General features: G+C 44.0%; 1 protein-coding gene across 7 annotated transcripts in view; it reads left to right on the top strand.

The window, feature by feature from the left end:
* The first annotated feature begins 16,570 nt into the window (after nucleotides 1-16,570).
* The window catches only part of SCAF4 (SR-related CTD associated factor 4), a 62,430-nt gene continuing 60,600 nt past the window's right edge, over nucleotides 16,571-18,400 (top strand). For all 7 annotated transcript variants that reach the window (XM_035283129.3, XM_035283127.3, XM_002761363.6 and 4 more), the window contains exon 1: nucleotides 16,571-17,018. In XM_035283129.3, the coding sequence (XP_035139020.1) occupies nucleotides 16,989-17,018 (30 nt within the window). In that variant the 5' untranslated portion in view covers nucleotides 16,571-16,988. The remainder of the gene's footprint in view (nucleotides 17,019-18,400) is intronic.

Genomic DNA, 18,400 nt, shown 5'->3' with positions numbered 1-18,400 from the left:
GTTCTAGCCAGTGCAATCAGGCAAGAAAGAGAAATAAAGGGTATTCAATTAGGAAAGGAGGAAGTCAAATTGTCTCTATTTGCAGACTACATGATTGTATATTTAGAAGACCCCATCATCTCATCCCAAAATCTCCTTAAACTGATAAGCAACTTCAGCAAAGTTTCAGGACACAAAATCAATGCACAGAAAACACAAGCATTCCTATATACCAATAACAGACTAAAAGATAACCAAATCATGAGCGAACACCCATTCACAATTGCTACAAAGAGAATAAAATACCTAGGAATACAACTAAGAAAGAATGTAAAGAACCTCTTCAAGGAGAATTATGAACCACTGCTCAAGGAAATAAGAGAGGACACAAACAGATGGAAAAACATTCCATGCTCATGGTTAGGAAGAATCAATATCATGAAAATGACCATACTGCCCAAAGTAATTGATAGATTCAGCACCATCCCCATCAAGCTACCTATGACCTTCTTCACAGAACTGGAAAAAAACAAATTAAATTTCATATGGAACCAAAAGAGAGTCCACATAGCCAAGACAATCCTAAGCAAAAAAACCAAGCTGGAGGCATCACGCTACCTGACTTCAAACTATACTACAAGACTACAGTAATCAAAACAGCATGGTACAGTATCAAAACAGAGATATAGACAAATGGAACAGAACAGAGGCCTCGGAGGCAATGCCACACATCTACAACCATCTGATCTTTGACAAATCTCACAAAAACAAGCAATGGGGAAAGGATTCCCTGTTTAATAAATGGTGTTGGGATAACTGGCTAGCCATGTGCAGAAAACAGAAACTGGATCCCTTCCTGATACCTTACACTAAAATCAACTCCAGATGGATTAAAGATTTAAGCATAAGACCTAACACCATAAAAACCCTAGAAGAAAACCTAGGCAAAACCATTCAGGACACAAGCATAGGCAAGGACTTCATGACTAAAACACCAGAAGTATTGGCAACAAAAGCCAAAATAGACAAATGGGATCTAATTAAACTCCAGAGCTCCTGTACAGAAAAAAAAAAAATCATTAGAGTGAACTGGCAACCAACAGAATGGGAAAAAACTTTTGCAATCTACCCATCTGACAAAGGGCTAATATCCAGAATCTACAAAGAACTAAAACAGCTTTACAAGAAAAAGACAAACAAACCCATTCAAAAGTGGGTGAAGGACATGAACAGACATATATGAGGCCAACAAACATTAAAAAAAATGCTCATCATAACTGGTCATTAGAGACATGCAAATCAAAACCAAATTGAGATACCATCTCATGCCAGTCAGAATGGTGATCATTAAAAAATCAGAAAACAACAGATGCTGGAGAAGATGTGGTGAAATAGGAACACTTTTACACTGTTGGTGGGAGTGTAAATTAGTTCAACCATTGTGGAAGATAGTGTGGCCTCAAGTACCTAGAAATAGAAATTCCATTTGACCCAGCAATCCCATTACTGGGTATATATCCAAAGGATTATAAATTGTTCTCTTATAAAGACACATGCACATGTATGTTCATTGCAGCACTGTTTACAATAGCAAAGACCTGGAACCAACCCAAATGCCCATCAATGATAGACTGGACAAGGAAAATGTGGCACATATACACCATGGAATACTGTGCAGCCATAAAAATTGATGAGTTCGTGTCCTTTGTAGGGACATGGATGAAACTGGAAACCATCATTCTCAGCAAACTGACACAAGAACAGAAAATCAAACACCACATGTTCTCACTCATAGGCGGGTGTTGAACAACGAGAACACATGGACACAGGGAGGGGAGCATCACACACTGAGGTCTGCTGGTGGGAACTAGGGGAAGGGAAGTGGGGGGTAGGGAGGTTGGGGAGGGATAACATGGGGAGAAATGGCAGATATAGGTGATGAGGGGTGGTTGGAGGCAGCAAACCACATTGCCATGTATGTACCTATACAACAATCCTGCAAGAGCTGCACATGTACCCCAGAACCTAAAGTACAACAACATATATATATGTATATGTATATAAAAACTACACTAGGGAGTGAGTGCAATGGCTGTCCCTCCAGCTGGTGGCATGCATGATCTTAATGCAATGACAATGGGACATTTATTGTGGCTGCCATGGACTTATTCATTGATTCATTTACTCATCATTCACTGATTTAGTTTTTTGCTTGAATGTAGGGGCTCAGCCGGGGTACTGATATAGTGCAAAAAATTACTTGTATTTTAAATGGGATTGGGATTTAAAAAATTTTTCTGATTTGTGTGGATATTCACATAAGTACATAATTGGACATAAATGCAAATACGCAACCTGCATATTTTTTAGGCCACATTTTCTTTTCAGTTTTGCTTGCTTCCCCTCCCACCTTCACCTGGATTCATGCCCCTTTTTCCACTGTGATATGGTGTGTGCTAACAATAAGTATGCATCCTTCCACATTTCCTGCATGCTTACACAATCACACAGTCCACACTCACACTCAGTGCCCTGTCTGTGTGGCCATTAGTCCTTATTCTCACTCAGTAGCCATACCTTAGCTCCCTTCTTCCTTGCTATTCCGTTATACCATAGCTTCCATTATTCCTTGCTAACAGAACTTACTTGTTCAGATAGGAGGCAAAGATCCCTTGTTCTAAGGAAGGTTGCTTATATTCTAGCCTTAGCAGATGAATCCTGACTGGTGTTCATCCAATCCCTTTCTTCTTTCCATTGGTTTAGGAATGAGCATGTGGCTCAGTTCTGGTCAATGAAGAGGTAAGGAGACCTGTGGGGAAACATTTCTGGAATAGGCTCCTTTCTAATTTTCAAATTTTTATTATTTTATTTTATTATTATTATTATTATTTTGAGACAGAGAGTCGCTCTGTTGCCCAGGCTGGAGTGCAATGGCATGATCCTGGTGGAATAACCTCCTTTCTTTACGTAAGGAGCAGATCCAGCAGATACCATCCTCTCTCGATTCACGCTTTGACACAGATGCAATGCCTGGAACTACAGCAATCATCTTGTAACCACAAAGTGACAAAGAAGTCAAAAAGCCAACATGTTAAGAAAAGTCAAGCAGAATTGACAGAAAGAGTCTTCATCCTCAGCTGTAGCATTGTAACCAAGGCCAGAAACCACCTATTCTAGACTTTTTTATGTAATGGGAAAAATAAACCCCGTTTTAAGCTATTGATCAGATTTTCTTTACTTGCAGCCATAAACATTCCTATTTGAGACAGAATTTTATGTTTTGAAGTGGGGTTGAAGTCTATGAGGAATAGACTTTAAAATATTAATTGGCTGAGCAGAAGAGTTAGGACAGAAAGCAGTGAGATTAAATTATTCCAGGTCAGTAATTTGGTGATGGCAAAATATTTAGGTGAAAAGTGGCTAACTCTATTTGCTGCACTACTGGGAGGAATGGTATGAAATTATAGAACATTGATTTTTTTTATTCATTGTTACAGCTCTGTATTATTGCTGATAAAGAAATACCCAAGACTGGACAATTTACAGAATAAAGAAGTTTAATGGACTCACAGGTCCATGTGGCTGAGGAGGCTTCACGATCATGGCAGAAGGCAAAAGGCACATCTCACATGGTGGCAGACAAGAGAAGAAAACTTGTACATATAAAACCATCAGATCTCATAAGACTTATTCATTATCACAAGAATAGCATGGGAAAGACCCATCCCCATGATTCAATTATTTCCCACCGGGTCCCTCCCACAACACATGGGAATTATAGGAGCTACGATTCAAGATGAAATTTGGGTGGGAATGCAGCCAAACCTTATCAGGCTCTCAGCAAAAGAGAGCCATGGTGAAGATTAATAATTTTCCTCCCATATCATTCAGACTTAATTCACTTTAATAATAGAAGTTTTCTGAGGTTCAGCAAGATATGTGGTCACCCAGTCCAAAAATATATTTCCTCTCCTCCCCTACAGCTTGCATGGCCCTGTGACCAAGCTCTGATCAAGGGGATGTGAGTGAACATGAAGTATGTAACATCCTAAAACGGAAACTGCATGCCTTCTACTTCCTCTTTCTCCATCCTAGTAACTAGGAAATCATGATAAATGGCAGAGTCACCCTGGAGTTCATATGTTGGGGATGGCAGAATCACCTCACTAGCTCTGGGCTGCTCACTTCTGGAGCATTACCTGAGGGAGAAATAAACTTATAAAAACACAATATTTGTGTTAGGGAGTGGCGGTCCTTTTGTTTCAGCAGCTTATCTTATACCCTAACTGTATCAAGACATGAGACCTTAACTTAGAGACACCTGGTTTGAGAGGTGAGTGAGGGAAAAATCAGTTTTACTAAATGTGATGTTCTTCTCCAATCCAACTAAACAGAGAGTCCCATTATTTTAAGCATGGCCAGGTTAATAAAGGCAATTTTTCCTCTCCTTCAGTTGAAGCTAATACAAGGGACGCAGGAAAGTGATTGTAAGCACTGGAGTTTGGGCACTTAGGCACCAAAGAGGTGACTAAGGGTAGCATTCCCCATGTAACTCTTTTCTATCAAATTGTCTCATGCAATGGCCACTGGACCACGGGAGAGGGGACTGCACAGTGCATAATGACCAGCAGCTCGGAGGCAAGAATTCTTAGGCTTAAAGATCATTTCTCTACAAAGCCCTTGGATGTGGTTACCTACATATGAAATTGTTAAGAAGCAAATAGACTAGAAACATGCTGTCCTGAGGGAAATGTGTTGAAAACACAAAACCACAAAACCACAAACCCAGCGGGACCAGCCTAGGCCTCCTCAACCCCTAAGACAGTACTTCTTAACCTTAGCTACACATTGGAATCACCTGAGGAGTTTTAAAAATTACTGCCCCACCGGGCTTCTTGTGGCAAGATAACCTCAAAGAAGAGCAAAGTTGGCAGACTTATACTTCCTGATTTCAAAACTTACTATAAAGTTACAGCAATCAAGACAGTGAGGTATTAGTGATGAAAGGAAGAGAAGAATGAGGTCAGAAACAGGCCCACAGATACAGAGCCACTTAATTTTTGACAAAAGTTCCAGTGCAGTTCAATGGAGGGAAGAAAGCTTTTCAATAAAGGAGGATGAATTAACTTTTTAAAAAATAAACCTTAAAACTAAAAATAAAAGTAAAAAATAAAATAAAATAAAATAAAATAAACCTTTATTCCTATCTCACACACACAAAAAAAATTTACTTGAGATAGGCAAAAGACCTAAATCTGAGCACTAAAACTATAAAGCTTTTAAAAGAAACATAGAGGATAGTTTCATGATCTTAGGACAGGCAGATTTCTTAGAACACAAAAAGGCTGGCTGGGCACAGTGGCTCATGCCTGTAGTGCCAGCACTTTGGGAGGCCAAGGAGGCAGATCATGAGGTCAAGAGATCAAGACCATCCTGGCCAACCTGGTGAAACTCCATCTCTACTAAAAACACAAAAATTAGCTTGGCATGGTGACATGCACCTGTAGTCTCAGCTACCTGGGAGGCTGAGACAGGAGAATTGCTTGAACCCAGGAGGCAGAGGTTGCAGTGAGCCAAGATCATGCCACTGCACTCCAGCCTGGCAAAGAGCGAGACTTTATCTTAAAACAAACAAACAAAACACACACACACACACACACACACACACACACACACACATACACACACAACAGCTGTAAGTATAGAAGAAAAAAAACCTAATAAATTTTACTCCATAATAATTAAAAAGTTCTGGGAACTCTGTCTCTCATCATGAGATAGTAACAGGATGCAGAATTACCATTTCACCATGAAAAAAAGAAACAAACCAGAAAACTGGAAAATATACAGGAAATAACAATTTTCAGACATTGGACAAAAGGCAATTCTTTTAAAATATAAGAATTATTTCACATACTTCCCATGAGAAACTATGTAAGCCAGGAAACAATGGAATAACACATTTTAAAGTGCTGGGAAGGAGGTGAATCCTATAAATGTAGAATTCTATACCCACAGAAAATTTCTTTCAGAATTTAAGGTAAAATATAGACTTTTTCAGATCAACAAGAACAGAGAGGTTTCACTGACAGCAGATATGCAGTAAAATAAAATTTTTTTATATATGGAGTCTTGCCCTGTCACCCAGGCTGGAGTGCAGTGGCACAATCTTGGCTCTCTACAATCTCTACCTCCTGGGTTCAAGTGATTCTCCTGTGTCAGCCTCCTGAGTAGCTGGGATTACAGGCACGCACACCACACCCAACTAATTTTTATATTTTTAGTAGAGACAGGGTTTCATCATGTTGGCCAAGCTGGTCTCAAACTCCAACCTTCAAGTGATCCACCTGCCAGTGTGATCCACTTACAGGTGTGAGTCATCATGCCAAGCCAAATTTTTACATTTTTAGTAGAGATGGGGTTTCAGCATGTTGGCCAGGCTGGTCTTGAACTCCTGACCTCAACTCATCTACCTATCTCGACCTCTCAAAGTGCTGGGATTACAGACATAAGCCATGTGCCCAGCCTAAAACTAATAATAAAGAAACTTCACTATGAAAAAGAAAATTGACAACAGATGGAAACTCAGATCTGTACATGGGAATGAAGAGTACTGAAAATGTTAAATATGTGGAAAAATATAAAAAGCATTTTGTTTTCAAAATAAGAACTAAAGCAAAAAAAACACTACTGTATTATGGGCTTACAAAATGCCCATGCAGAAGTAAAATATAAGACAACAATAAGCACAGGATTGGAGAGGAAATAGAGGCATATAATAAGAACCACACATTATGTGTCAAGTGGCATATATTTATTTGAAAGTAGACTGTGATAACTTGAAGATGCATATCGTAAACCTTAGGTCAACCACTAAAAAAGAGGTACACATAGTAAGTTAACTAGTAGAGATCAAATAAAATACTAATACAATACTTAACTATGCCAAAAGAAGCCAAACAAACAGAAAAATAGTAGAGCAGATGGGACAAACAGAAAACAAACAGCAAAATGGTAGGTTTAAACTCAACTCTATTGAGAAATACATGAAATGTGAATGGTCTAAACAATTCAGTTAAATCAGAATAGACTAAAATGCAAGGCCCAGGCCAGGTGTGGTGGCTCAAGCCTGTAATCCCAGCACTTTGGGAGGCCGAGGCGGGTGGATCACAAGGTCAAGAGATCGAGACCATCCTGGTCAACAAGGTGAAACCCTGTCTCTACTAAAAATACAAAAAATTAGCTGGGCATAGTGGCGCATGCCTGTAATCCCAGCTACTCAGGAGGGTGAGGCAGGAGAATTGCCTGAACCCAGGAGGCGGAGGTTGTGGTAAGCCGAGATTGCGCCATTGCACTCCAGCCTGGGTAACAAGAGCGAAACTGCGTCTCAAAAAAAAAAAAAAAAAGCAAGGCCCAACTATATACTGTCTACAAAAAATAAAAATACACTTTAAAAATAAAAACGCAGATAAGTTAAAGGCAAAAGGATGGAAAAAATATACCATGCAAGCATTAAGCATGAGAAAGCCAGAGTGGCTTTATCAATATCAGATAAAAGAGAATTCAGGGCAAGGAATGTTATCAGAGATAAAGAGAAAATGTTCTAATTGATAAAGAGTCTAAGGCGGATTGCTTGAACCCAGGAGGCGGAGGTTGTGGTGATCCAAGATCATGCCATTGCACTTCAGCCTGTGTAACAGAGCAAAACTCCGTCGCAAAAGAAAGACGAGAGAGAGAGAGAGAAGAAAGGAAGGAAAGAAGGAGGGAGGGAGGGAGGGAAGAAGGCAGGAAGGAAGGAAGGAAAGAAACTGAAAAAGAACAAATTAAATATAAAGCAAGCAGAAGAAAGGAAATAAGTGAAAACCAATGAACTTATAAAGTCCACAAACAATAGAGCTAATCAATGAAACCAAAACTTGTTCCTTTGAAAAGAGCAACAAAATAGTTGAATCTCTAACTTGACTGAACAAGAAAAGAAGACAGAAATTACCAATATCAGGAATGAAAGAGGAAATATCATCACAGACAATGAAAGGTTAATAAGAGAATATCATGAAAAACTTTATACCAATAAACTGACAACCTTTAAATGATAATTTTCTGAAAAAATACAGATTATCAGAACTCGCTCGAGAAACAGAATACCTGAATAGCACTATATCCATTTAAAAAACTGAATTATTAATATAAAACCCTCTGATAAAGAAAACTTTATGCTCAAGTGACTTAACTGGTGAATTCTAACAAACCTTAAGAAATAAATAATATCTACAAAAATCTGTATTAGGGTTCTCTAGGAAAAAAAAAAGAAAGAAATAATATCAATTCTACACTAGCTATTTTAGAAAATAGAGAAGGAGGTCAGGTGCAGCGGTTCATGCCTGTAATCCCAGCCCTCTGGGGAGCCAAAGCTGGTGGATCACCTGAGGTCAGGAATTCGAGACCAGCCTGGCCAACATGGTGAAACCTCATGTCCACTAAAAATACAAAAATTAGCTGGGTGTGGTGGTGGCTGCTTATAATCCCAGCTACTCAGAAGGCTGAGGCAGGAGAATCACTTGAACTCAGGAGGCGGAGGTTGCAGTGAGTCGAGATGGTGCCACTGCACTCCAGCCAGGCGACAAGAGTGAAACTCAGCCTAAAAAAAAAAGATAACAGGCCGGGCACAGTGGCTCAAGCCTGTAATCCCAGCACTTAGGGAGGCCGAGACGGGTGAATCACGAGGTCAAGAGATCGAGACCATCCTGGTCAATATGGTGAAACCCTGTCTCTACTAAAAATACAAAAATTAGCTGGTCATGGTGGCACGTGCCTGTAATCCCAGCTACTCAGGAGGCCGAGGCAGGAGAATTGCCTGAACCCAGGAGGTGGAGGTGGAGGTTGCGGTGAGCCAAGATCGCGCCATTGCAATCCAGCCTGGGTAACAAGAGCAAAACTCCGTCTCGGAAAAAAAAAAAAAAAAAAAAAAAAAAAAAGATAACAGAAGAGGAAAGAAGCACTTCTCAAATAATTTGATGAGTGTAAGCTATCCCAGCACCAAAACCATTACAAGAAAAGGAAACACAGACCACCAATACCACTCATGAACATAGAAGGAAATATTTTGACAGAATCTTTGCAAATTGAATCCAGCAACATATAAAAAAGTAATAACCCAAAACCAAGTGGATTTTATTACAGGAAAGCCAGGTTGGTTTCACATTTAAAAACCAAGCACAGTAATTCGTTTTATTAACAGAATAAAATAGACAAAGTCAGATAATCATCTCAATGAATATGGCATCAGCATCTGACAAAATCCAACACCCATTTGTGATTTAAAAGAATAAAAATACTCTCAGGGAACTAACAGAAGGGAACTTTCTCAACTTATTACAGAGCATCTATGAAAAACCCTCAGCTGACAACATAAGTAATGGTGAAAAAAAACCTTTTGCCTCCAAGATCAGACACAAAGTAAGGAGGTCCATGCTCTACTTTTATTCAACATTGTCATGGAGGACTAGTCAGTGCAGACAAGAAAAATAAATAAAGGATAGAAAAAAAAAAACTGTCTTTATTCTCAGAAGACATGAGCATGTATATAGGAAATCTTAAGGAATTTACCCAAAAAAGCTACTAGAACTAAGAGCAACAACATAAGATTGCAGAACATGAGCTGAATATACAAAATCAATTGTATTTCCCTATACTAGAAATAAGAAATTGGAAACAAATTTTAAAATAGCATCATTTATAATAGCATCCTGGCTGGGTACAGTGGCTCACTCCTGTAATCCCAACACTTTGGGAGGCCAAGATGGGAGGATCACTTCAGCTCAGAAGTTTGAGACCAGCCTGGGCAATATAGTAAAACCCCCATTATCTCAATTTAAAAATATATATATATATGTATATATAATGGCATCCAAAACTAGTAATAACCTTGCGATAAATTTAACAAAATATAGGTAAGACATGTGGAGGTCTCAGCAAACACTGCTAGGAGAAATTAAAGAAGACCTAAATAAATGCATAGATATATCATGCACATGGATCAGAAGACTCAATACAGTTAAGGTCTAAATAATCCCCAAATTGATCCATAGATTCAATGCAAACGCAATCAAAATCACCTCATACTTCCTATTTTGTCTTGTTTTCAGTTGTGTGGGGGTTTTTTTGGAAATTAGCAAGTTGATTAAAAAAAATTATATAGACATGCAAAGATCACAAAGTAGTGAACACAATTTTTAAAAGAACTACGTTGGAGACTTTAATTGATTTACTTGAATTACTAAAGAGATGAAGACAGTGGGCTATTTACATGTAAGACTGGTATATACAGGTATATAGCTCTATAGATAACAGAAGAGAGTACACATAGTGGACTAGATCCACACAGTGGTCAACTGATACTCAACAAAGGAGCCAAAGTAGTTCAATGGGGGAAATGATTGGTTTTTTTCAACAAATAATGCTGGAACAACTAGATATGCTAATGTAAAAACATGAAGCTTGATATTTACCTTATCTCATACATGTATACTAATTCAAAATGGATCACAGACTTAAACAGGATTGCTAAACTATAAAGACTCAATAAGAAAATATAGAAGAACATTTCCATCCCCTGGAGATAAGCAAAAATTCTTCAATATAACAGAAAAGCACAAACCATAAAATAAAAAAATAATAAGTTATATCCAGGGCGAGGTGGCTCACGCCTGTAATCCCAGCACTTTGGGTGGCCAAGGTGGGCAGATCACGAGGTCAGGAGATCAAGACCATCCTAGCCAACATGGTGAAACCCCGTCACACAAAAAAATTAGCCGGGGCATGGTGGCACGTGCCTGTAGTCTCAGCTACTCCAGAGGCTGAGGCAGGGAAATTGCTCAAAAGTGGGAGGTGGAGGTTGCAGTGAGCTGAGATCGCTCCACTGCACTCTAGACTGGTGAAAGAAGACTCCATCTCAAAAAATAATAATAATTATATCCATCAAAATTAAAAACATCTGCTTTTGGAAAGAAAATGAAAAGGACAGCCACAGACCTGGGAGGAAATATTTACAATACCACATACCTGACAAAGGACTCATATCACCCAATAAGAAGACAAATGATCCTTTTTTTTTTTTTTTTTTTAGACAGAGTCTCACTCTATCACCCAGGCTGGAGTGCAGTGGTGCAGTCTTGGCTCACTGCAACCTCCGCCTCCCAGGTTCAAGTGATTCTCCTGCCTCAGCCTTCTGAGTAGCCAGGACTACAGGCACCTGCCACCATGCCTGGCTAATTTTTATTTTAATATTTTTAGTAGAGATGGGGTTTCACCATGTTAGCTAGGATGGTCCTGATCTCTGCCCATCTTGGCCTCCCTAAGTGCTGGGATTACAGGCATGAGCCACCGCGCCCAGCCAATGATCCATTTTTTTAAAGGGCAAACCATTTGAACACTTTACTAAAAGAAAGTATACATATGGCCAATATACACATGTAAAATGCTCAACATCAGGGCAAGGTGCCAGATCCTGGAGGGATAGTTCCTCAAGGAAGAAACTTATCTGTGTTTGGGCTTATCATGGAATTGCACACACCTAGCCCAGTGCCTATCCACAAGAGATGTACATATTTATTTTGTGAATGAATGAAGAACAAATGTTGGATTGGGGAGGCCTAGTCCTAAAAGATGACATTTCACTTCAGATGAGACTGGTTTTTAATAGTTTCTATTTTGAAAAAAGAATCTTGGATTCCTATTCCTAAGTAAAATAGGAAGTGACAAAAAGAAATGGTTTTCCTTTATTATTTACTCATATGCTCACTGTTACAATCATAGAATCCAGAACATTTTAGGTTTGCCGCACACTTACTTGTATATTTTCTTTTTTTTTTAAGGAACTTATTCTTTCTGACAATAAAACTGGTCTGGCGCAGTGGCTCATGCCTGCAATCCTAGAACTTTGAAAGGCTGAGATGGGTGAATCACCTGAGGTCAGGAGTTCAAGACCAGCCTGGCCAACATGGCAAAACCCTGTCTCTACTAAAAATAATAATAAAAAAAATACTTAGCCAGGCATGATGGCAGGTGCCTGTAAACCCAGCTGCTCTGGAGGTTGAGGCAGGACAATAGCTTGAACCTAGGAGGTGGAGATTGCAGCGACCTAAGATCATGCCACTGCACTCCAGCCTGGGCGACAGAGTGAGACTCTGCCTCAAAAAAAAAAAAAAAAAAAAAAGTGATACGTGCCTTCTGTGGGGAGTATGAAAAATGGTGGAAAATTAAGAAGAAAATGAAGATTCCCTAAAATCCCATTGCCCAACTGCTGTTGAACTCTTCCTTCTTGGAGTTCCTGCTTTCCACACAGTTCATTCCACTGTTTTGGCCCCAACAGCATAAAGGGCATGAAGACAGAGGAAGGCACAAAAAGGAGTCAGGTGGGGCCCTTGGGAATGGAGGGATACACATGTGGAATTCCCCAGTGGGCAGCTGAAATGCAGTTCTAAACCAGGAGAGAGTTCAGTTACAGCCCGAAGTGGGGAGGAAGAAGAATCACAGAAATGTCAGGCAAAGCTTGAGAGAGAGGAGGAGGCAAGGCCATGGGAAGGTAAGCCACAGACTGGGAGGAAATATTTACAATACACATATCTGACAAATGAATTCAGGAGCTGGCCAGAGAAGAAAGCAGACCAAGGAGAAAGAAGTCTCATATAATACAGCCAGTTTATACTTGCTCCAAAAGAAGATGGCATAGAGAGAACTCATTTTCAAGGCTGGGTGCCATGGCTCACATTCACACCCATATTTCCAACACTTTGGGAGGCCGAGGCAGGAGGATCGCTTAGTAACAAGAGTTGAAGACCAGCCTGGGCAACATAGAAGACCCCGTCCACAAACAAATTTAAAAATTAGGCCAGGTGTGACGGCTCATGCCTGTAATCCCAGAACTCTGGGAGGCTGAGATGCAAGAATTGCTTGGGCCCAGGAGTTTAAGACCAGCCTAGGCAACATAGGAAGACTGGCTGGGCATGGGGCTTGTACCTGTAGTCCCAGCTATTTGGGAGGCTGACATGGAAGGATCATTTGAGCCCAGGAAGTCGACTTCCTTAGCCAAATCTATTTTCCTGACTCACAGGAGGAAAGTAGATTGCTTATATGAATTGGGGAAGGGGGATCCCATTTGGCTTTGTGAAGGGATCTACTTCGCAGAAACAAGTAGAAGCAGGGTGAGGGCACATCGTGTCAGAATAATGCAGACTTTTTTTCTTTTTCAGATAATAACTATACAAGGTAAGAGGTGCTATGGTGGAGTCATAGAAGCATGTTGCGGAAGATGCCAAGACTGGCTGAAAGGAGAGAAGGGAAGCTTTTCCACATAGTGCCTGGCACAAAGTACATGGACAATACTTGGATAATGAATGAAAAGGCAGGGACATCTGAATCTCAACTAGATGCTAGATGGGCCTGCCTCCACAGAGGAGCAGAGAGGGGTTTTCTATGAGAGCAAAGGCCCAGCCATGTCAATTCACAGATGTGTCTAGGGAATGACAAAACCTGGGTTATGCCCTGGCAATAGGCTGGAAACGTGGTGTGAGGATCTTGGACAGAATTTGGTAGACAGTAGATCTCCAGAAATGCCAAAGGGTAGGAAACAGAGATCTAATGATCTACTCACTTCTGTATTTTCTTTTTTTTTTGAGATGGAGTCTTGCTCTGTCACCCAGGCTGAAATGCTGGAGTGCAGTGGCACGATGTCAGATCACTGCAACCTCCACCTCCTGGGTTCAACCTCCACCTCCTGCCTCAGCCTCCAGAGTAGCTGGGATTACAGGCATGTGCCACCACATCTGGCTCATTTTTTACATTTTTGGTAGAGAATGGGTTCCACCATTTTGGCCAGTCTGGTCTCGAACTCCTGATCTCAAGTGATCCACCTGCCTTGGCCTCCCAAAGTGCTGAGATTACAGGCATGGGCCACCGCGCCCGGCCTCACGTCTATACTTTCTAATGCAATGTTAGTGGTCTTATGGATAACAGCTTTTACAGAAGCAAGATGGATTTGGAAAATACAATGTTAGTTCAGTTGGAAGATTAAAAAGTAGTGATAGGGAGTGGTAATGAAGTAGAAGATGGGTCGACCCGAAAATAAAATTTGCAATCTACTTTGTTTGTTCCTTTAACAAGTAATTAAGGGTACATGAGTTTCATCTCAAAACAACACAAAACACACAAGCAAACACTCTCACTTCCCCCTGCAGGTTTTTCCTGTTGTCCTCACCACTTGCCATCACAGCCAAGTTTCTATAAACTTTCTCCTGCCTGCCTTCCCCTATTCAATACACACCAATCTAGCTCTTGCCCTCACCACTCCAGCCTACACACAAGACAAGCTCCCTGCACGTAGCGTCCTTCAGACACTTTCCAATTCTTACCTTGCTGGACTTTTACTTTCAGCACCAGACAGAGCTGATCACTTCAGAGCTCTTTCTTCACCTCTTCTTACCTCTAACTTATCCTTTGCATACCTGTGTGCCTGGGCTTTTTCCCCCTTATCTATTTCAGCTCCTTCCACCACTAGCTGTGCACTAACGACTCCCAGATCTCTATCACCTCAGCCATCTCTCCTGACTCTGCACATGTTTACCCAACTGCCTCCTAGACATCCTTACTTACTGGTCCCAGGGGCGGCTCAAACTCCACAGACCCCAGATGGAAATGATCCAGCTGTGTGACCTTGGGCACGTTAGTTAACTCACTCCCTGAACTATAAAATGAGGGCATTACTAATAGCCACCTCACCCGGAAGCCTGTTATGAAGATAAAACGAAACAGCACAGAACAGCATGTCAGTAGACCCTGGCACATGGTAAGCAGTCTACAAGTGTTAACCATCATTCTGTCTTCCCTCAAACCCATGCCTTCTTCCCCATAAATCCCCCAAGTTTACTCATAAACCCCCCACCCATGTCATTCATCGGGTCAAACTCTGAGCATCCTCCTTGACACCCCCTTTCCTTTTTTTTTTTTTGAGACAGAGTCTTGCTCTGTCGCCAGGCTAGAGTGCGGTGGCGTGATCTTGGCTCACTGCAACCTCCACCTCCCGGGTTCAAGCCATTCTCCTGCCTCAGCCTCCCGAGTAGCTGGGACTACAGGCACACACCACCAAACCCAACTAATTTCTGTATTTTTTAGTAGAGATGGGGTTTCACCATGTTGGCCAGGATGGTCTCGATCTCTTGACCTCGTGGTCTGCCCGCCTCAGCCTCCCAAAGTGCTGAGATTACAGGCGTGAGCCACCGCCCCGTTTCTTAACCTCACAGTCATTGTGCCTCAGCCCTTCCACTCCACTTCCTGAACAGCTGTCTTTCCTTCTCCATCGCCACCACTTTCAGCCGTCATTATCCTGGGGGGCTAGGGCCGTTCTTTCCGTCTACTCTCAGTACTTTTGCACCAACCTTCTGAGAGCACACTGCCTCCATCACTCCACCTTCCCCTTTCAAGGGCTCCCCTCTGCCTTAGGGGAGCAAAATCCAAACTCTGGAAGAGCAAAGGTTCTTTAGGATCTGGTCTCACTCCCCTCTCTCAGTCCACCTTGCTCCTAAGCTCCAGCTGATCCTCCTTCAAGGGGAGGCGATGGTGCAGTCCTCATCAGGCTCTGTAGGCCTCTCCTCCCTCCAGATGTAGCTGGGGTGCCACTTCCTCTGGGAAGCTTTCCTGGCCTTCTGGTCGGAGGCGCATCTTTCTTGGTTCCCAGGGCCTCTGCCCTAACACTAAGCATGCTTTGATAAGTGTTTGCTCACTTGTCCTCTCCACTAAAGTGTGGTGTTCTCAGGCAAAACAATTATCTTTTATTTCTAAATCCCCAACGCCAGGCAGACAGCAGATACTCAAGGAAAGTGATCAGCATAGAGTTTTGGCCAAAAATGAAACAACACGGTTCGCGGAATCAGCGTCAAAGTTAGTGAATCCACTCCTCTCATGGCACAAGGCTGCACAGGGGTTCCTTAAGGCCTGCGTGGATATCCAGTGCCTGCCTGTCTTCCTCAGTGTTTTAGCTCACGCATAATCAACCCGCACAACTACAGCGGACACACAGCTGCACTGGCACTGGCAGAGCTTTTATTTTACCCCCAGCAGAGCGCACGAAGGCCTGCAAAGGCACGCCCAACAAGGCCGAGGTTAAATCCTGCGCCCTTTGTTTGCGGTAGCGGAGAGCTAGCGGCTCCGTGCCCGCCCGGCCTGGTCGGGTGCAGGGCGGGTTAGGGCCGTACTGCTCGCAGAGACGCAACTGGGAGCACCGCGTCAGGCGGAGAGTGTGTGAGCCAGGGCTTGCTCCGGGTCACCCTCGTAGCCCTGGGATCCCGCGCTCTGCGGCGCCCTTCGCCCAGGCCTGGCTTCGGTGCCAGACCGTCTCCCCCGCCCGCGGCCGCCGTCGGCGGGAAAACGCCTGGCGTCCTGGCGTCCCGGCGTCACGCGCCAGCAGCCGGGCACACGGGGCGGCACGGGGCGGGATAAGGCGGAACAGGGCGGGACAAGGCGGGGAGGGGGCGGGACCAGCGCGGCGGGGCGGAGCGGACGTCGGGCACAGGAAGCGCCGGGAGGCCTGAGCTGTCCCAGGGTGCCCCGCGCGGCGTGGACTCGGGCGGCTGCCGCCATCCCGCTGGCGAGAGGGAGAGAGAGGCCCGCCCGCTCGCCGGCCGGGCCAGTGCGTGAGGGCGCGGGGGGTCGTGTCATAGAGACGCAGAGCGCAGCCGCCACCACCAAACGGACATGTTGAAGCCCAGCGCCGCCGCCGCCGCCTCGTTTTCCTCATCCTGCGAACGGGACTGAGAGGGGGCCCGCCACCTTTCCGCCTCTGCCTCGGCCTCCAGCCTCGCCGCTTCGGCTGCAGCCTCTTCCTGCTCGGGCCTCGGGCTCCGCCGCGCGTCGCCTCCCACCGCCACCAGGCCCGGCCGGTATCCCGGCCTCGCTCCGCTGCGGCGCGAGGTCTATGTGACCGGCGGGCCCGGAGCAGCCGCCGCCGCAGCGCGAACATGGACGCCGTCAACGCCTTCAACCAGGAGGTGAGGGGTGCTCCGGGCAGGGGGGTGCCGGGCCTACTGTGGGAGCCGGGGCCGGATTCTCCCGCCGCCGGAGGTTTAAAGCTTTGGTCCGGGTGGGGACGCTTCCTGCCCCAGTTCCGGGGCGGTGGGGCCTGCGCGGAGCGGGGCCTGTGGCCCGGGAGAGGTCGAGGCGACCACGGGAACTGACCCCGCACCCCTCCCCCCACTGCCCACCCCCGAGGGCGACCTCGGGCTTCCCCCCTCGCCCCCTTGCGGTTTCCCCTGCCCAAGTCGGTGCCCCTTCCTTTAACTTGGTCCCTTTTCGGGTCCGGGCGCCCTCGCTCTCTGCTCCGCGAGCCCCGTTGTCGGGTTCGCAGTGCCAAGAGCCGGCAAGGGGCTAAGAAAGAAGCGCGGGCGGGCGTGTGGGGTTGGGGGCGGGGGAGCGGGAGCATCTGCCGGTCTTGGGGCTGGCGGAGCGGTGGCTTCACCTCTCCTGTTGCTCAGGCCTTGGCGCATCGACGGCTGGACTCTGATCCCAGGTCCGGGAGGAGTTGGAGAGGGTGTTCATCCCCCTTCTCCGGGATTCACGCACTTGGGAAATAGGCTAATAAATGAAGAGGGGATGGCTCGTTATAATTTAAAGTCGTGAACATAACCCGCTTATAGGCTCTATGGCCCCAACGTGACGCCTAAAAAGTTGAATGGGAGAGAAGAGTATTCGCCCCGCCTTAGTCCTCTAGAAAGCTGGCGTTGTCCTCCAGTTCCCTACCCTCGCACCCCCTCCCGAGGTAGTTAATCCTCGGCTCCCTTCTACGAGGACATTTACATGTGAAAACCTCCCCAAACCGGGAACAAAGCTGCCTGCAGCCTTAAGGTTCTCTAGTTGTTTCTCTCGTCTTTCCAGGTGTTGCTTTTGGAGTGTAGCGTCCATACATCCGATTTGTCAGAATCGATTTGGGAGGAGGAGACTTGACCATTGATGATTTCAAATGAAGTTACAGAATGGGAACTGTTGTCATGGGTTGAGTTATATTGTCTTCTCTTTCCAAATACTAAAGATAACCAGCATTGAAAAATCAGTGGTTGTAGTTCGAGATGTGTGGATGTGGCGTTAAAAACGTGCTGCATCTCACAGAGAGATTTTGTAGGTTTACTTGTTGCAGTTACTTTCCTTTAGATTTGCGGTGCCATAATATATGGGACTCTCCAATTACACGCAGTTGAGACAATTTATTGTCATATAAATTATTCTAAAAATGACTTTCTTCAATTAATGGGCACATACACTGCCCTAACTGCAGTAGTTGCAACTGTTATTGGACAGTGCCTTGTAAAAGTTCAGTAGTGATTTTCAAAACAATAAAAATAATATGTCCTAGTTTTTGATCGCCAGGGAATTTGTG

The sequence above is a fragment of the Callithrix jacchus genome, chromosome 21, assembly GCF_049354715.1.
Source record: "Callithrix jacchus isolate 240 chromosome 21, calJac240_pri, whole genome shotgun sequence".
Classification (NCBI taxonomy): Eukaryota; Metazoa; Chordata; class Mammalia; order Primates; family Cebidae; genus Callithrix; species Callithrix jacchus.
Note: the sequence above shows the minus strand (reverse complement) of the source record. Positions and strands in the feature narration are given on the sequence as shown.